The 20,947-nt window shown below is 39.1% G+C and overlaps 1 protein-coding gene across 5 annotated transcripts in view; it reads right to left on the reverse strand.

Annotated features, from left to right (window-relative positions):
* Nucleotides 1-6,677: 6,677 nt before the first annotated feature.
* The window catches only part of csnk1g2b (casein kinase 1, gamma 2b), a 46,358-nt gene continuing 32,088 nt past the window's right edge, over nucleotides 6,678-20,947 (reverse strand). Inside the window, exons 3-11 of one of the 5 annotated variants that reach the window (XM_070554247.1) lie at nucleotides 19,705-19,853; nucleotides 18,452-18,686; nucleotides 18,251-18,336; nucleotides 14,528-14,612; nucleotides 14,304-14,449; nucleotides 10,264-10,335; nucleotides 8,981-9,082; nucleotides 8,056-8,162; nucleotides 6,678-6,962 (exon numbers count right to left, since the gene is read on the reverse strand). In XM_070554247.1, the coding sequence (XP_070410348.1) occupies nucleotides 6,908-6,962; nucleotides 8,056-8,162; nucleotides 8,981-9,082; nucleotides 10,264-10,335; nucleotides 14,304-14,449; nucleotides 14,528-14,612; nucleotides 18,251-18,336; nucleotides 18,452-18,686; nucleotides 19,705-19,853 (1,037 nt within the window). In that variant the 3' untranslated portion in view covers nucleotides 6,678-6,907. Of the gene's footprint in view, nucleotides 6,963-8,055; nucleotides 8,163-8,980; nucleotides 9,083-9,486; nucleotides 9,612-10,263; nucleotides 10,336-14,303; nucleotides 14,453-14,527; nucleotides 14,613-18,250; nucleotides 18,337-18,451; nucleotides 18,687-19,704; nucleotides 19,854-20,947 lie in introns of those variants that run through there. The other 4 variants (XM_070554246.1, XM_070554249.1, XM_070554248.1 and 1 more) reach the window with 4 other exon arrangements.

The raw sequence follows: 20,947 nt of genomic DNA on the forward strand, positions 1-20,947 counted from the left end.
CTTTTTGGACAAGCTGAAGACTTTTAACTACATTCTGTGGACTTCCTGATAGTAATGAATTAAAGTAATCCAGTCTTGATGTAATAAATGTGTGAACTAGTTTTTCAGCATCACTCCTGAAAAGGATGCTTCTAATCTTAGCAATATTCCAAAGGAGGAGGAAGGAAATCCTACAATCCTGTTTAACCTGGGATTTGAATGACATGTCCTGGTCAAAGATAACACCAAGGTTACTTACTTTGTTCTCGGAGACTAATTTTATACCGTTCAGGTCAGGTGATTGACTAAGCATTTTCCTTTTCTGCAGTTTCGGTCAAAAGATGAGAACTTCAGTCTGGTCTTGATTTAAAAGCAGAAAGTTTAGAGTCATCCAATTTTTTATGTCTTCAAGAAAAACCTGTAATCTAACTAACCGATTAGGTTCATTGGCGGTTAATAACTGAGTATCATCAGCATAACAGTGGAAGTTTATCCTGTGCTGTCTAATGATTTTACCAATTGGGAGCATATACAGTGGGGCAAAAAAGTATTTAGTCAGCCACCGATTGTGCAAGTTCTCCCACTTAAAATGATGACAGAGGTCAGTAATTTTCGTCATAGGTACACTTCAACTGTGAGAGACACAATGTGAAAAAAAATCCATGAATTCACATGGCAGGATTTTTAAAGAATTTATTTGTAAATCAGGGTGGAAAATAAGTATTTGGTCAATAACAAAAATTCAACTCAATACTTTGTAACATAACCTTTCTTGGCAATAACAGAGGTCAAACGATTACTATAGGTCTTTACCAGATTTGCACACACAGTAGCTGGTATTTTGGCCCATTCCTCCATGCAGATCTTCTCGAGAGCAGTGATGTTTTGGGGCTGTCGCAAGCAACACAGACTTTCAACTCCCTCCACAGATTTTCTATGGGGTTGAGGTCTGGAGACTGGCTAGGCCACTCCAGAACTTTCAATTGCTTCTTACGGAGCCACTCCTTTGTTGCCCGGGCGGTGTGCTTGGGATCATTGTCGTGTTGGAAGACCCAGCCACGTTTCATCTTCAAAGCTATCACTGATGGAAGGAGGTTTTGGCTCAGAATCTCACGATACATGGCCCCATTCATTCTGTCCTCAACACGGATCAGTTGTCCTGTCCCCTTAGCAGAAAAACAGCCCCAAAGCATGATGTTCCCACCCCCATGCTTCACAGTAGGTATGGTGTTCTTGGGATGCAACTCAATATTCTTCTTCCTCCAAACACGACGAGTTGAGTTTATACCAAAAAGTTCTACTTTGGTTTCATCTGACCACATGACATTCTCCCAATCCTCTGCTGTATCATCCATGTGCTCCCTGGCAAACTTCAGACGGGCCTGGACATGCACTGGCTTCAGCAGTGGAACACGTCTGGCACTGCAGGATTTGCTTCCCTGCCGTTGTAGTGTGTTACTGATGGTGACCTTTGTTACTGTGGTCCCAGCTCTCAGCAGGTCATTCACCAGGTCCCCCGTGTGGTTCTTGGATTCTTGCTCACCGTTCTCATGATCATTTTGACCCCACGGGATGAGGTCTTGCGTGGAGCCCCGGATCGAGGGAGATTATCAGTGGTCTTGTATGTCTTCCATTTTCTGATAATTGCTCCCACAGTTGATTTTTTCACACCAAGCTGCTTGCCTATTGTAGATTCACTCTTCCCAGTCTGGTGCAGGTTTACAATTCTTTTCCTGGTGTCCTTCGAAAGCTCTTTGGTCTTGGCCATAGTGGAGTTTGGAGTCTGACTGTTTGAGGCTGTGGACAGGTGTCTTTTATACAGATAATGACTTCAAACAGGTGCCATTAATACAGGTAACGAGTGGAGGACAGAAAAGCTTCTTAAAGAAGACATTACAGGTCTGTAAGAGCCAGAGATTTTCCTTGTTTGAAGTGAACAAATACTTGTTTTCCACCCTGATTTACAAATAAATTCTTTAAAAATCCTACCATGTGAATTCATGGATTTTTTTTCACATTCTGTCTCTCACAGTTGAAGTGTACCTTTGATGAAAATTACTGACCTCTGTCATCATTTTAAGTGATGACAGAGTGATGACCGACTTGCCCAATCGGTGGCTGACTAAATACTTTTTTTGTCCCACTGTATATAGTAAAAATAATTGGTCCAAGCACTGAACCCTGTGGTACTCCACAAGAAACCCTGGAGTCCCACGTGGCACCATAAAAGTACGTCCCAACAAGATTAAAACAAAGAGGACCTTTTAGCTTAACTGAGATAAGGCTGAAATTATTTCTTCTACATGATTTACCAGAGTAGTTCCAGCTTGTCACTACTGGAGTGCGTCAATTCCCCTCTTTGTTCATATAAAGTCAATCTAATAACTCGAAGTTTGATGGCGACACAACGCCTAGCTCAGATAGATAAACTTTTTCCTTCTGCGTGAGAAATCTGAGGTGTGGCACAACAAGAATGTGTGAAGACAGACATATGCGTGCCTCACACTCTTTATAAAAGAGTTAGCATTTAACCTTTTTAAATATTTACTAATTATTTGGTTATCTGTATCATGCTATTGTACACCTTCCAGAGCAATGAATGAAATATTTCAACCTGCTCTGTTGAGATGTCATTTTTCTTTTAACACAAGTTATTTTCGTGAGCTATACATACCTAAAAACAAAACACTTTGGGGGTGCTTTTTATGAAAGACTAGAACAGGGTCAAAAAGTGGATTTAGCATGATTTAGGACATTTAAATCTTGTACAGGTAGGTACATGAGGATGCATCACATTTAAATTGCAAGGTCACTTCCCATTTATCTAAAGACTTGCTAAAGTTTTTTGTTTGTTTTTGGTTGATTTAGTTTGTTTTTGGTGTCACAACTCACCTAAACAAATTTTGGCACCATAACAAGCTGGTTATTCTCACACCTACAAATCCCAGCCAGTAACAGGAAAAGTACTGGTTTCATTTGCAAAAATAGGAAGGAAAAATAGAATAGATATTTCTGCAATTTAGACTATAAAATAGTGAAAAAAATCAAGTGCTCATTTAATTAAAATTGAAGGAATGTGAAAAAGAACAAATAAAAACTAGATTTACCTGCAGCCAACTTGAGAACAGCAGGAGTCTTAAAACTGGTTTGCATTTAAGTCTTGTTTCCCTGTGCTCTGGCTTGTGAACACAGAAATTATTGTTTGATAAATAAGTTGTTTAATGGGGACCACACATCCTCTGATAAGTTTCAGGATGCCAAGTATTTAGTTGAATTCTGGACAGCATCTCACCTGCACAGGTGAGATTAACCCAGCCTGCAGACTGATAAAAACCGATCAGAATGCACAAACTGCCCCATAACTGTGATAAAATTTCCTTTATTCACAATTAGAGATCTGTCGTTGTCATATTTACAAATACATGTTGCAAATAGTTACACCAAGAGACGTAGAGCAGAAGCAAAGTCCCAACACTAGTCTGAACATCTCTAGAAGTCTCCCCAGTTAGAAATCATCACATAAACGCAGTGTAATGAGCTATACCAAGCCGGGCCTCCAGCCTGCTCTCAGTTCAGTTGGAAGTCTGATGGCGCCACCTAGTGTTCCTCGCTGGAAATGGCGCAACGGATACAGGAACACATCCATGCGTAAAGGCGCACTGGAGTCTCCGCAATCGTCCTCAGAACATCTGCAGATGCCTTCAGGTTTTTACAGCAACAAAACAGCTCTGCAGCCAACAAAAACCTGTGGTTCTCACACACTCGAGGCTTCGCTTTTCGCTCTTCTGTCCTCTAAAACCTGCTCAGAGGAAGAAACATTCGGCTCACTTAAAAAGTAGTCGGGTCATATCTGAACTAATAAAATGCTGCAAGCAAACCAGACATTTGGGTTTTATGTCACAATAGAATTTACACTAAACCGCCAACAGATGTTTAAATTTCACAAACGATCCAACTTCAGCCTTTAACCAGAATTTACACCCCGATTTTTTATTATGAATTTAAAATCGTCCAGGTTCACAGCAGCAACATGCTATGGTTAGTTTGTTTTACCGGTTCACTTAAAATCAAACTAAATAAACCAACTATCATGGACTAGTTATGATGTAACAGACCTCTGGACATCACATTTTAGGCCTTAACGTATTTGAGCGTTTTCATTCGGTTCCTTCCCGCGATACAAGTTTAAATGTTGACAAGTCTTAAGACACCCGAGGCCTGTTTAGTTCACTGACCTTTAAAAATCCACCTTAAATGGGTCGTTAAATAAGCACGTTAACAATTTTACACAAGATGAGGCTCAGAAAGTAAAAACTAAGCTTTTGATGCAAGCGTTTAACAAATATCTGGAAATCTGGAGTTTTAAAAGCAGGAAATTAGGTAGCAGGACAGACTGGTGACCATCCAGATTCATTTATCAGGTTTTAAATGAAGGCTTTTTGTTTAACAGACTAGCACGTCTGTCAGGCTCAAAGTCAATGTCAGATCAGTCAGCCAGTCAATAATTGGCACCCCCTGGAGGCTGAGTAACACCAGCCTCCAAGGGGTGCCGTCTGCAGGACACAAACAATTTCAGTCTGCACCTCAGAAGGAATCAGTGGATGCAGCAAAAAACTGTTCAGCTTGGGGGAAACCACAAAGAGGCTACTGCTTCTTTTGCTCGAGCCCTGATTCAAACGGAGTCCAGAATCTGCTCAACATCATCTATTCCATCAAGATTGTTAATGAAAATTGCAGTTTAACAGCTGAAGATCTCTAGGATTGTTTCACACAACCACATTACAGTTCCTGTCTGATCAGCTCATCAGCTGAGTGAGAGCACCTGTCTGCAGGACACAAGCAAATCAGTCTGCACCTCAGAAGGAATCAGCGGATGCAGCAAAAAAACTGTTCAGCTGGGGGGAAACCACAAAGAGGCTACTGGTATTATACTGACAACATTCTACTGTTGAATAAAGTTAAATGAAATTACCTGCTTAGGAATAAAGTTAAATGAAATTACCTGCTTGGATTTAAAATAGTATTTGAAATGCAGTGGATGATACATTATTTGGACTGTAAATTTAAAATCAGCATTATTAGATTTATTCATTTTGATTGTAATTGTATAAATCTGTTTCTGTTTGAAGGTTTTCAACCTGATTACCTTATTACCTGATTTACCTCAAATAAACCGAGAAGAGGAAATGAGTTGTTTCCTAGCTTACTTTTGTGATGGATCAAGTCTTTTTCAAGATTGGACAGAAGCTGAACAGGGAGAAACTTGGCAACGTCCTTGCAGTAATTCATGAGTATAACATTAGATGTTTGTGTAACGGACTCGCTTTAGCGAGCATTTAGACATGGATGAAATCAGAATAGTTTGCTGTCAGGCACAGACCAAAATAAAATCAAATGAAAAACCAAAGGGATACATGGAGCTACGCCTGGCTGCAGCACAAATGAACGTGTACGTTTTCATCAGAAACACTTAATTAACCTCACTGAGCTGTTCGTCTCTTGGTGACATCCAAATAAAACAAGTTTCGACAGATTTGGGTTGTGTGTGTATGTGTGTTAGATCTCTTTGAACTGGCCACACACACACGCACGCACACACACACACACACGGTATCCCCGCCTCCCGCCACACGGATGTGCCTTCACAGCAGAAGGTCAAGGAGGAAGAGTCATGAGGGACAGGGGGACGTGCACTCATTTAAAAAATTTGTTTACAACTTTCAGATTAGCAAACATTGGCGTGCACCCGCCCGCCCCCCCACACACACACACACACACACACACACAATAATCCACTGAGCATTTGGGTCAGATTAGATAAAATGTCATAGCGGGACACTCACTTGAGCTTTAAACATTTTACTTAAAAAGGCACAAACTATGATTTCCTGGTAAATTATCTTTGATGTAAGAAATAAAAATCAATTATTTTTCCTTTTTAAAAAAAAAAAATCAACTTTTTTCAGCCATAACTCAAATAAAAGCGTTGAAGGACTCTTCCTACATTAGTCTTTATTTAGTTGGCTTTTTACTTTTAAACCTAAACTTGTCCACTGTAATTGGGTCTTTTCTTCCAAAAGTGCAATAGAAATAAGAGAGCTTAATATGCGTTTCTCTGGTTCTTCCACAGTACCTGAGGCCAGTGACTGTGCTACATCGACCGTGTCCAAAGACCAAAAGGAAAGAAACTGAACTCCAGAACACTATAACATGAAAGCAAGTTTTCAGTTCAGGGATTTGACTTTTAAAACCGAGGATTCACTTACAAAAACAAAAAAAAAATTAAAAAAAAAAAAAAAAAAGGAAAAAAGTACATAAAAATCTTCCAAATTCAGTTTTATAGATTAAATGCTTCCTGTGTCTTTCAGATTGAACATCAGCATAGTTCAACTCTTCTTCTTTACCTTGATCCCCAAAAACAAAAACAAAAAAACACCAAAATTAAAAAGTATGAAAATGAACAGTTTCCTAGAGAGCAGATTTCTTTCACTCCGTCCACTTAAATGGTTTCCCCTGATCAACAGCTGACTGAAACAATAAACGTTCTGAATGGAATCTAGAATACAACTGCTTCAAACAGCATCTTTTTTCATTTCCACGCCACAGTATCGGAGTTTCATTGTTACAGCTTTTATAGTTTTTCTCAAGCCCCTGTTTGTGAAGCAAGGTGCGCTTATTTTTCAGCGATAAAAGAATCAAAGAGTCTCTTGTGGAGTCAGTAGGTCTGCAACATTCCTTCAACTCGGCTGTAGCCCTGGAGCACTGAGAACGAGAAATACAGAGCGCGCGGGAGAAGGAGGGATGGAGGCGTGGTGATGATAGGGAGGCGAGAGGGAGAGGCCTCGGGGAGGAGGGGAGTTTGTGTAGTTGCTTCAATTTAAAACTTGACAGTGACCACAATGTTTCAAGTTCTCTCCATGTTCCTCCTTCACTTGTGCCTCTGGAGAGCTTTCCTCTTTCTCCTTCTGAAGAAACAACAGCACCTGCAGAGCAGAACATCACACTGAGAGGGATTCACATTTACAGCTTCACATGCGTATTCTGTTAAATGTCCAAAGTTCAGATGGCTTTTCTTTACATTTTTCATTCAGGAAGTCAAATGAGTGTATCTGAGTTTTTGTGATGAACTGAATTTGAAAGATAAACCAGAAAACGGCACAAAAGCCCAGCAAACACAGAACCTTAATGTAGCCTAAAGACATTAAAGCTGGGGCAGAGCTTCAAATGTAAAATTTAAAAAGCTTAAAGTTGGCTATTTTTATATTATATCTTATCCCTAAGTCACTCCCCTGGCCTCAGAAGCAAAACAAATCAGGCGCTTCAGTCAGCTTAGCACACCTACCTAGCTTGAATGCTAACTCAACCTGCATTGCATTAATGTCAGTCTTTTAACTTTAAGCTAAAGGTGGAAGATGAGGGAAGGTAACAAAAAGCTGTTTGTCTTTGTGTGTTGGAGCTAAGTTATTAGCGTTTTAGCCTGTTGTAGTGTTAGCAGGCGTGCGCTAGCATCACAAGTGCCAGCTTCCTGCTGGTTTTAGTTGCTTCCCTGCTTGAAAACTGCAGATTTGATTAAAATGAATGTTTAGCAGCTCCTGCAGAAGCCGATGTAGGCTGAGGAGGGAATTTGAGAACTCAGGCGAGGTTTGATGTGTGGCTTCCAGATAGGAAATGGGAGCAGGGAGCTGTCCAGATTTCTAACTCTCCTCCTCCCTTTTGATGATGTCACGTTACAGACTCCAGCTTTAAAGAAAGTCAGATTAAGATGAGTAATTGAACATGAATTACTTTATAAACAACATGTAAACTACAGAAAGTTACTTCATAAAATAATTCAATTGGCCTATTTAAATAAATCAGATCAACTTGATGCTTTTCACAGCAACACTGACTAACAGTTCTGTGTTGTAATACCAAAATTCTTTTGAGGAATCTTGGTGATGAAGAAAAAATTTAAATCGACTCAAAAATGCACACAACTTAAATTGGGTGTAAAATTACTGCTAAATCTGGAATCCTTCCTGTGCTCCAACCCATCAGTACACCGTACCACAGAAGATCAAATGATTTATTTCATACTTGGGTTCGTCTGCCACTTCTACATCGGTGGGAGCAGTGATGGGAGCGTTGGAGTGTCCGGCTGTGGGATCATCTGGGTTTAGCTCTCCGTTCGTTGAGCTCATCACCTGCAGCGTTGAAAAAACACCACAAATGCCTCTCAGATCAGCCGTTTCCCATCGCCGCTGGGCTGAACCAACTACAGCAACGTCACAGTTTAGAGACACTCCCACATATCACAATTCTTCCCAGATGAATACTGAACGAGGTTTTACTTGCTGCCATGATTCCTCCTGTTCAGGGCAACTCCTTACAGACTTCTATTACTACGTTCTTTTAATGCATTGACAATTTCCAAAAAGATCATCAACGCAGGTGTATGGGTGAGCTTTAAGACAAAAACTTTAGATAATACCAACTTAATGCTTGTTATCGTTTTATGACACTTGTTCATAAAAACATTATTCAAAAGTTGAATGAACAAGAGGAACAACAAGAAAAACCTGTTTTGACGGCAGTGAAAACACAAATGAGCAAATCGCTTTTAAAAGCTACAGTTCTACTTTCTGACACTAGGTGGCAGATTTGCGCCACTGAAAAAAACAGACCTCTGATTTAAAGATCAAGAAAAATAATTAAATGCCTGATAGGTGTTTCCTTTTCTCACTAATAGAAACACAACGAGCAACAGCATCTACTCAGGTTGTGTTTTTCTAATTATTTAAATAAGTACGGGGTTTAAATAATGCTTGATGTCTTATTGAAAGCAGCCTACAAGCAGCATGCAGCGCTCTGAAAACAAAACAAGAGTTCTAGGATTCTAATGCAAACACACAAAAAAGCAGGCAATGTGGAGTCAGTGAGAAGGGGGAGTCACGTCACAACTTTACATGGATGCATGCATCAGCAATCAGAGCAGCAGCAGAAGCAGCAGTGGTGGTGGTACCTGAACAGAGCCCCCCAGCCGCTCAGCCGTGAGGTGCGACCCCAGAGTCTCCTTATTGGTCACGGGAGTGGGCTGAGACTCACTTCCTTTGGGCTCAGATGACTTGACACAGAGCAAAAAGGGTTGAGGCAGGAAGTGGTGAGAAAAGGGGCGGAAGTGGGGGTTGCAGGTGAGGTGATGATGTGGAGGGGGGAAGGGGGTGGTAAGGAAGGAGGTGCAGATAGAGGGGAGATAACAAGGAGGAGAGGGAGTGAATAAAAACAAAAATTATAGAAGACATCTCCCAAGCAGAAGCAGGCTTGTTAAGACAAACTATGTTAATAGAGGATTAAAGGGAAGCAAAAATGTATGTAAAGCACAGATCGACACTAATAAAGTCATGCAGAAGTAAAAGAAAACAGCCTTGATCATCTCAGCTAATATTGTATACTGGATTAATAAAACAGAAATGTATCAAACAGAAAATCGCTTTGTGCTTCAAACAAGAATTTACAGAACTGTTCTTTGTTTTTATTTAATCTAAAGACATTTACTTATATTTAAAAGCCTCACTCACAAATAGGACACTGATTCCACTACGTTCTTGTTGAAAGGTGGACTGCTTTAATCAGGATGTAACTGGTTTCCAGTCCTAAACCAGTGTACACAGAACACAGGGAGGTGTTTTGGCAGCATTAAAAGATGGCGAGTTGTTACCAAGCCAATCCCATCAAACGCAGCGCAGTAAAACAGGGATAAAGTCCACTGTAGTAAGTCAGTTATAAAATCAAACGCTGTCCCCTCCTCAGCTTTACGGGACATGAGTCACCTTATCTGCACCATTATTTGTGTCAATCAGACATATTTCCTTTCTTCATAAACTCACTAATTAGCCTCTTCCTGCACCAAACAAGGCTCGGATAGCATGCTGTTCAAACAAAACATCTACACTTTGGCACACGCTAAGCAGTTACCTTGTCATTACTGGTATGAACAATGCAATTTGCATTTTCAACTCATGCACGCAATGACTAGAGCTTAGAGTGGCAAAGGTGTCAAGAACTACTTAAAACCATAAATGCTGCTTTGCTTCCCAGCTGGAGTCACCTTCATGTCTGCACATGCCAGGATGATACTCTCGTTTTTATTAGAGTGGTTGTCTGATAAGGACTCTGAAGAGAGCTGAGACCATGACCCGCGGTCATTTTTCCAGGAAGTTGCTGATAGAACAGTAAATGAACTTGAACAACCAGGTTGTCTGATTGGTCAGTCAGGCTGGGTGTGGAGCCCGTTGATGAACTCACCTGGGTTTTCTGAGGTTGTGGTTTGCTGGGCTGCAGAGGCGTGTCACTGGGGATGGGGCCTATCGGTGTGGGCTGAGATACCAAGAGGAAAAGGAAACCAGTTTAGAAGTAAGATTTTTATCAAAACAATCACTGCTGACAGTCATTATTCAGCAGTAGAAATGACACCTAATGCCCAAACAAAGGAAGTGTGAGGTAGGGCTGGACGATATAGAACAAAAGTATATTGATAACAATTTTTTATATTGATCAATATCAATAACTATTGAAAAATTGATAAAATGGCCTTAAAGCACCTTGGAACCCCCCAAGGCGCTTTACAAAACAATCAGTCATTCAACCATTCGCACACACATTCATCAGAGTTTCTGCAGAAATCAGCAAAACAAATTTAATGCTTTTTAATGCCATTTTAATGCCATTTTTAACCTTTTTAATGCCATAAACAAACACGTGAGAATCCACGGATATATATGTACATAAAAAAAATCCTCTGAGAACTCAATGTATTATAATGTACCCTGAGATAAACAAAAAAATGTATGCCTAGAACATAGCAAATACATAGTTGCATGGAATGTTACATGTTATTGAACATGCTACAGCATTTTTTTCACACAACAGGATTAATGCATGTGCCTTAGCTCACTAGTTTTTGATTCCAGCTCTGACTCAACATTTGTCAGTTCACTGCATTTGTCCCTGTATCTCTTCCTTAGAGTATTAGATTTTGTTATCATTTGAGCCATGAGCGTGCTCGGTTTGTTTTCTGCCTGTTCAGCTAGTTGATCAGCATCTTTCTGAAGGCTGACACACACCACCCTTAATATCTCCTTTTTCTTTTTCAGCTGTTCTAGCTCATCTTCCAACGCTTTTCTCTTAAGTCCACGCATGGCACCCTCTCTCTTTTGTCTCTCTTCCTCAAGGTAGATCCTATATCTAGTCCTGGCTGATGCTACAGATGCTAGTAGCTCTTTTGTGAGGGGAACTTTGAGAACCCCCCCACAAGCTCTAACTTGGTCACAGACTAGTCTTTGGGCCTCAACAGTTTCTTCTTTTATGTTGCAAGCCTCTACTTCCCTGTTCACAGAGAAGCCTCTCTCTACTGTAGCTTGCCCATGAGATAGGAGCAACAGGCGCTGAAGGAAACTCCAGAGTTCAGGATAAGTCTGGTTGAGAGCGTCACGAAGAAAAACATCAAGTCTTTGCTCCATGGGTTTGAAAGAGAGGAGCTCCTCACTTTTGCCATGCAGAGAGAGAAAGCTGTCAAACTGCTGCACAACAGCATCACCTGCAACAAGCAAACACAAAAAGCAGTAATTAAATCTAATCCACTTAAATGGATGGACAGTTATTCAGACATCACATTGGTACAGGATATGTAAACGTTTTGTGTGTGTGTGTGTGTGTGTGTGTGTGTGTGTGTGTGTGTATATATATATATATATATATATATATATATATATATATATATATATATATATATATATATATCATGCAACATGTGCATTAAAATAACTTGATCAACAATAAAAAGCAAAACTGTTTTTAAACCTTAGAATGTACTGAGAATATTTCTCATGCATTAAAGGGTGGTCATAACCTTTATTTTAAAGCATTCCCTATAACATTCCTACCAGCAGAAATCCCTCCTGTCAACTGCTCGTCCTGCAGAAATCTCTGAACTAGAGACTTCATCTTTCCCATGCACCATTCTGGGTCTCTGCTCATGATGGAGGGGTCCAAGCATGCAATCTGCCTGACAGTGGGGTATTTCAAAGGGCTCTTCTCTTGCACTTTCTTAACAATGCTTGAGCGGCATCTTATGCAGTCCTTTCTAAATTCGAGGGCAGTGAGGTCACCTACTCTGTTGTTAGGTTTGCTTTGAAGAGCCTACCAAGGAGGGATAGCATCGAGTAATTAATGCATAGGGAATTAATGCACTGTTTTAAGTTTTTTTTTTAAATATACATATAAAAAATAAACAATACCTTAATGGCAGACTCAGCACCCAAGCCTATGTCAACATACCTATGTCTTGAATGAATTGTGCAGAGTGTGCAGTCCACAGCTTCCAACATTAATTAATTGGCGGCCTCCATGTAGTTCAGCATGCTCTTGCTGGAAATCATTTAAAAACTTCAAGTTCACATTTGGCCCATCCATACTGATGGAAAGGAGGTTCTTCATGTCTAGCAGGCGCACACAATCCTATGAATACAAAAAAATAAATTTAATTATTTGATATGAAAAAGAAAACCTGAAAACATTACACCAACATGTTTGATTTGAAATGTGCTTATAGTAATTTCAAAATTAGCTTATTAAAACTATCTAAAAGCAAAAAGCCTCAACAAAATGAACACATCTTGTCTCTTTAATTCATCGGAATATCACTTTATAAACAAAAAGTACAAACATACTCACTTTGAAATGGTGCAGCAAATCTTTAGCCTTTGAATGTCCCACAAACTGTGATCCAAGATAACGTGACTGGACAGCACCAGCCTCCCAAAATCGAATATGGACGTCTAGTTGTTTATTTTGTGTGGACTGGTTGAAGCTTTCATCAAACATCAGCACAAATGGTCCAGCGTTGTTAGCTGCAGAAATCAGTTTTTTTTTTTTATATGTGGGGCGAGTCCAAACTTTAAAACGTAGCTTGTCTTGTCCTTTCCACAGGTGAAAGATTTAGCTATTTCAGAATCCAAAAACATTGCCTGGAACAACTCCGAAACACCTTCATTGGATGCGTAGGAGTGGTGCTGCACGGCAGTGTACAGACACCAGAGCACCTTTGCCTGAAGCACCGCAGGTGATCCAAACAATTTTTGAAGCGTGCTTGATGTTCCGACGGCAGGGTTCACAGCTGCAGTTGTGCTGCTTGTTGTGGTCGTGGTAGTTGTAGAAGACGTCGCGTTGCTAGTTACAGAAAAGTAACTAGTCACGGTTAGCTGCTGTCTGCCTTTTACGGCTGCTTTGTGGTTGTCCGACTGCATGTGCGATTTCACAGCGTTCACACCCATTGTACCAAGTTTTAATTTTTTTTTACAAACAGTACAAAATCCTTCTCCATCTTGACCATTAACGGGCTGCAGCCATACCTTGAATTCGTCGATTTCCAACCACTTTTGCTGGAATTTGCATTTCCCCATTTTCCAAACATTTACTCCTCACGATCCAGCGCGCCAGCTTATTGTCGAACATCCGGTTTTACGACAATTTGACAAGAAACGAGTCGGAACAGAAGTAATCGAAATGGTTGCGCCAGCATGTTTACTCAAACGTACTTATCATACAATTTCACAACAGATCACAATAAAGACAAAAAAATTAAAATTATTTAAGAATATTTCTTGAGAAAATTTAATGCCACTGACAATCTAATTTAATGCTTTTTAATGCCATTTAAGGCCTTAATTTTTGAAAATTTCATTTAATGACTTTTAATGCTTTTTAATGCCCCGCGGAAACCCTGATTCATACACTGGTGGTGATGAGCTACGATGTAGCCACAGCTGCCCCTCCAAACACCACCAGCAGGCAAGGTGGGTAAAGTGTCTTGCCCAAGGACACAACGACAGAAAAAGACTGAGCGAGCTCTAACCTGCAACCTTCCGATTACGGGGCGAGCACTTAACTCATGTGCCACTGTCGCCCACAATCACTTCTAATATTTTAAAAATTGTAGAAAATATATTTTACGTGCAGCCCTGGCCACTTTATTTCTGGTATTTTAATTTTTTCTCTGCCTCTTCTCGCTGAGACATCTTGCTGCCTCATGCTCTGTTTTGGAGGGGAGGGCCTGGTGACGTAGCGTGCCCGAGTCTGTGGTTTTGATTGATTAGGAGTAAGTGGTGAGTCTAGTATGCTGCTACCTGATAGGTTATAATGAAAAAAGGAAACTTTTTTTTATCAAAGTTTTATCGACCCATTTTTTTTCCCTATCGCACCACATGTCTATCGGTAGATATATTGAACTATTGAATTATCGTCCAGTCCTAGTGTGAGGTCAAGGCGTTTCTGTAAGGTGCACTCACAAGAGCCTTGCCGACCCAGTCGTACTCGTAGTCGAAGACGTAGTTGTTCCTGTCGAACAGATCTGTGAAAATCTTCCTCAAGTAATCATAATCTGGCTTCTCAAAGAAATCCAGCCTCCTCACATAGCGCAGATAGGTGGCCATCTCTTCTGTAGCAAAAATATATGTGTGTAATTGTACATGTAAAAAGTCAGACGCACACAAAACACCATGATTCTACTGACCTGGGAAGTTTTCACAAAGCACTTCAATCGGTGTTGCTCGTTTGGTGTCCCCGATCTTCTGATACCTCTCTTTCAAAGTGTCGGCCTTAAGAGGGAAAAAATACAAAACCATTCATCGTTCTCTGAAAATAAACACATCTCTGCCTACTTTTGGGGTCTTGTCTTGCAGCCAGATTAAATCTCTTGGATTAGTTATTTTGAGTGTAGAACTAGAAAGGTTACATTAGATGTTAGCAGGATCGCCGACACAGAGAAACCACTTTGGTTTCCAGCTGTAGCTTCAGTGAATGATGTAACTACATCAAAACTAATCAAGTACTTGGCACAACTTTCAAAACGTCTTCCTAGGAAGTATCAGTGGAATTAGGTCATGTGATTCAGCCTCCTCCAAGGGATCTTTTCGTGTCAAAACATCATTGTCTAGAAAGTCTTTAGGTCTAATCCTGTTGGGAGGACAATAATTCTCTGATGAAATTATTTTATGTTATAAACACGGAGGTTCTGGTGTGTTTTGTAGGTAAGAACATAACCTGCCAACTGTAACTCAAATATTTTGTTTTAATTACAGTTCAGACATAAATCTTTAGCTGGTGTGAGTTGCAGAACAGCACAAAGGCTTGTTTTGGCCTGAGCCATGCGACGTCCCCCACACTACACCCCTCACATTCATCTACCAAGAGCTTCCACCCACACAGCAACTGTTCAGATGAGATGTCTTTTCTTCTCAAACGTTCTTTGATGCCTTCAGAGAGCCGCTGCCTGCTACGACCTGCCATCCAGGCACCTGTCTTTATGGCCCTTTAGAACGCTCCAGGCTCTTTCAGCTATTATAACAGAAATCCACTGAGCAAGTTTATATGTGATTATGTAAGAAAAGAAAATTACATGAGTCATAACTGGTGAAAAAATATAAACTATTAGAACCGTAACAATGACTGGTTCCCGTCTCAGATTTTTGTGAGGTTCTGGGCGGACGGATTATTCTTCATAACCAATAGTATACTTTTTTATTATTTTTATTTATGCTCCAATAAAAGATTTACAAGGATCAGCATTTCCCTGAACTGTAGCAGGTTAGGATGCCATCACGTCACATGGATTACTGTAGAGGTATTTGGACAAAAATAAAGTTCAAATATAAAGTCATGCATATTTATTTGCTTATTTTATGAGATTGTTTCTCTACAACAAGGAAAAAGAAGCAGAAACCTGCTCCTGTGTTCATCAGATACTGCAACAATGTCTTCCCTCAGTTAGTTTCCAAAACACAAACATGCCGTGTGCAAGTACGTGCACGACGACTTCACGTGAATAGGGAAACAGCACATATCTCTGATGCCAGTCAATTCATCTAAGGAATAATCTGCATATTCCTAAAAATCTTTATGTTCCCTCAAACATAATCTAAACGTTATTTTTAACTTAAAAAATAAATCATGAAGTCGAAGCAAAAAACTAGAAGCTTCAGAATCTAGACAGACCGTAGCCGAAGCAAAATAATTCTGTTCTGCATGTCGGTCTAGCCACGCTCCATAGGAACCTCAACAGGTCTACCACTGGCCTGAGCACTATTGTGTTCAGCCAATCACAGCGCTCTATTGGTTTGGTGGGCCAATCACAGCGGTTTATCAGTTAGGTGGGCCAATCACATTGTTCCATCGGTTTGGTGGGCCAATCCCAGCACTCACTTGGTTTGATGTGTGGGATGATGCAACTGAGCTAAACAACTCACACACAAACACTTAGGGTTTTTCTTTAAGTCAGTAGCAGATAGAGGTATTTAAGTCCTTTGTTTAGAAAATGGATGTATTTGTGTCTTCTTTGACAGAAATACAGACTGCCCCCTTGACTGACATCCGTAGTGGTGAGAACATCAGGTTGTTGGTTGTCCAATAGCATGCGGAGATCCTGCCCCACCACTGAGTTCTGTCTATGGGTCTTGGCTAGACATTATATACATATATACACATATACATATATATATACATATATATATATATATATACATATATATATATACATATATATACATATATACATATATATATACATATATATACATATATACATATACATATATATACATATATACATATACATATATATATATGTATATGTATATATATATATATATATGTATATATATATGTATATATATACATATATATATATATATATATACATATATATATACATATATATACATATACATATACATATATATACATATATACATATACATATATATACATATACATATATATACATATATACATATACATATATATACATATACATATATATATACATATATATACATATACATATATATATATATATATATATATATATATACATATATATATATACATATATATATATATATATATACATACATATATATATATATATATATATATATATATATATATATATATATATATATATATAAAACTAGTGCACCTGTAATAAAACTAATTTTTAAAGGTATTGGCCAGACTGCTTGAATATTGTAGAAGTTCAGTTTAAATACATTACCATCTATAAAAAATAAACCATGTTAGTGTTTTTTTTATTTTGTTGTGGAATTTTGTCATAAGAAGATGTTATTCTGGCAATCTATGGATTAGTGTTTTTCTGAAGTTATATCAATACGTACACGCAGTGATAAAAATGGCAGCACATTCTTTAATTTTTGTGTAAATTAGTGAAACATTCTGGGGAAGCCTGAAGCAGCTAAGCTGCTATGTGCAAGCACAGAAATGAAACACAAAAATAAACGGTACCAATTTTGGTTCTGAAGACGTTCACCATCCTTCCATGTCACATTTAGTATGAGTGTTCCAATCAGCTTGCATGTTGTCTGAGTCCAGCTGTTTGTTCACCTCGCCGGCTAACATGTTTGCGGCTAATGAAAATTGGGTGACCCAGTTGCACCCCTCCAGGCTCTCAGATATCCGTTCTCCTCGTCATATCCCAGAGAAAATAAAACCCGACCAACTAGCAGAGGTTTCAGAAGCTACAACTGACTGACAACACATTGTTGTCTGCTATAATACTAACTAATCCCAGAGATACGGTACTGTTTACACAAGTTTTTGACTGAGTTACTGGCATTAAGTCGTCAGCTGGTACAGGCTCAGACCAGAAGCCATCTTCTGTTTTGAGAGCGCTTTTTAAAAACTGGATTTTCTTAAAAATCCAGAAGCCTTTTTAAGCTGAGGTTTTAATACTGTTTTACAAATGCCACTCAAAGGAATTTTGCTCTTGGCTGCCTTCTTTAAAGCGTTTCAAGTGCTATTTCACCCAGTTTCTCTATACTGAATAATTATGAAATCTTTATAGACTGCTTCCTGAATCACCTGTTTGGAGAAATAGTTGACGTCCTACAGGACTGATAAGTTCACACGTGTGAAATTTTTAAAAATTCAAAATATATCACATAATAATAATAATGATGATGATGATGATAAATGACCTGCACTTCTTTCCAAGTCAAAAGACTTCAAAATGATTTACACTAGTGAATGCATGAACCACTATGAAATTTAGATCAGCTGTAATATTCACTGAGTGTGACCCATTCAGATGGAATAGACAAGCTAACAAAGGTCTTCACCAGATAGACTAACTTTAAACAGAACTTGCATGAAAATAAAAACAGAACCAAGCATCTAAATCTTCCAGGGATGTTGGATGAAAGAACAAAATGCACTTCAGTACCTTTAGGCCTTGCCAGGGGAGGCTACCTCGGAGGAAGTACATAAACATGTGACCTAGCGCCTCCAAATCATCCCTTCTGCTTTGCTCTGGAAACAGAATAAAAAAAACATTACTTTGTTGTTTGCTGTGAGAGGAAAGTTCATGTAAGAACTTCTGCTTAAACAAGGTTCATTAACCTACAGTCCTGTTTAGCAGACTCACCTTTTCCCAGGTGTGTGTTAATGCTCATGTAGCGTGCCGTCCCAGTCAGACTCTTGTGCTCCCGGTAGGGGATGTGTTTTTTGGTCTCAGGGTCTATATATTCTTTGGCCAGACCAAAGTCGATGATGTGGATGGTGTTCTGCCTCTTGCCTCCAGGCCTCCCAACAAGAAAGTTCTCTGGTTTAACGTCTCTGTATATGAGACTCTTGGTGTGAACGTACTCCATCCGTGTTATCTGAAGAAGCAGCCAGTTGGGGAGAGTTAGTATCTGAATGTCAGATACTGGTTTTCAAACCACAACTCAAAAGATTCGGAGCAGAAAAAAATTAAGGTTTTCTTTTGTTTCTAACTAAAAAAAAATTTTTTAACTATGAACCAAATAAACTGGAAACGTAACTAAGACAAAACACAAGTTTGGCAAAGCATGTTGAACCTAACATCATCTTTTTAAGTCTAGTGCAGATTAGTCATCCTTATTGTAAATATGTCTCCAGTCCAGAGTTTCTGGGGAGTCCTATTAGTCCATTTATTCTGCCTGCATTACAGTGAAAGGGTAAACACAAGTAATCAAACTGAGCAACAAACAAAGCAGTGAGATCAGAATAAAAACATCCATGAAGCTGTTCAATTTAGACGTTTTCTTAAAGTCTGGTATTTAAGAGGGAACCTCATCAAAACCCTTCTTCCTGGATCAGACCGTAGAATCACTGATCTATAAATAAAATACTTTTTAGATCCAAGTTGTCTTCAACAGTTGCTGCGTATACCTGGCAGGTCGCAGCTGAATAAATATACTAAATATTTGATCATACTGTCAAGACTCCACAGCTTTAACTTCCATTAGGAAAAATCAAGTCTGGTAAATGATGAATGAGTGGACTTGATGCTGGAACAATTGACTTTCAACTCCACTGCTGCTGGTTTCAAAAGATAAACGTGTATTGAGACACATAAATATTTCAAGCTCTACTATATTTTAAAACGGAAACACTGTTTATTACCCAGCAATCAGCATGGCAATTGGAGTTGAGAACATGGTTTTATTGTTCACCGGTTAAGATCCAACCTTTTTCCCTGAATACAAAAGTCTGGATGGAATTAATTTCAAAAATACTTTAAAAATCCCAGAGGGAAATTATGTGTTGTAAATCATTCCTCATTCCTCTCCTGGACATTTAGGGCGTCATCTCAAAGCTTAAAAATAGGTTTGAAATGAAAACACAAATATATGTATGTTCTCGCTCTGATCTTACCAGCTGTATGGCTATCATGAGGACGGTCTTGAGGGAGAAGGTACGGTCACACAAGTCAAACAGGTCTTCTAAACTGGGTCCAAGCAGCTCCAGCACCATGGCGTTGTATTTACCACAAGGACCAAAGTAGTACACCTGAGGAATTCCCTCTGCAGAGACAAATGACAAAAAACTTGGAGAATCTTTCCCTCAAAAATAAATACATAAGCTACAAATTAATGGAACACAACTACATAATGTCTTTGTTGTATTTTGGTTATTTTGTCTAACAACACACTTTATTTTTAAATGGACAGCAAAATCTGAATGGTGGACTTTTTATTACAGAATGTGTGTTAAAAGACAAATAAGCAAAAAAAGCTATGAAGAAATTCCTAATTTAAACTTTAAAACAGATACAAATATTAGCTACTTCCATAGAACAGATTTATACTTCCCATTTGAAAACATTACCAACTAGAACGTACGTAATAAGCTCATGTAGAGTGAAGCATGGGAAGGTGGTTCATGCGCTGAATTCTCCTGCTGGCACAAGCGCAGCAGCGTTCAGAAAATACACTCCAGTTAAGATTCTCACAGTAGAAACAGATGAACCTTTTCTTCTTAAATAATTTAAGGAAAATGTGACACAAGGTGCCACACCCATTTTAAAGGTTGTGTGTAGGATCTCTTCAGAATGTGGAAGGATCAACAAGTCACAAACGGAAAATCCAGCTGAAAGCTAGGAACACTACAACGTACTATCCAGAGTGTTTCCCACTGACTTAAAAAAAAACAAAGAACTCTGAGGATTGGATGTCACACTTCACTTGGAAAAGCATTCCCTGCACACATAAAAACATTCTACATAAGCAATCGCTCATGTAGAATGTCTTGTTCTGATTTGGGTCAGAAACCACCAGGCTGTAGGCTGGTTGTCTTTGCTGGCAGATATTTTTTAAGCAAGGAAAACGTCAAAAGACTCAAACTCTTCTGTGGTACCAAAGACCAGGGCCCTCATTTATCCACCGTACTTACGAACATATATGTGCGTTTGTAGTGTGTAGGACCGATTTTACCCATTTTGTGGTATTCACCCATTTGAACTTGTGCGTGAAAATGTTCCTAAATAAAAGAACAGCTCTGACCATGTGTACGAACAGCATCAAGTGGTAGAACAGAGGAATCGCAGTACTGAAAGTCAGTCATCCATACATGTTCCTCATCCATAAAGCATTGTACCTAATAATTATGTCGGTGGAAA

The sequence above is a fragment of the Nothobranchius furzeri genome, chromosome 8, assembly GCF_043380555.1.
Source record: "Nothobranchius furzeri strain GRZ-AD chromosome 8, NfurGRZ-RIMD1, whole genome shotgun sequence".
In the NCBI taxonomy this organism is placed as follows: domain Eukaryota; kingdom Metazoa; phylum Chordata; class Actinopteri; order Cyprinodontiformes; family Nothobranchiidae; genus Nothobranchius; species Nothobranchius furzeri.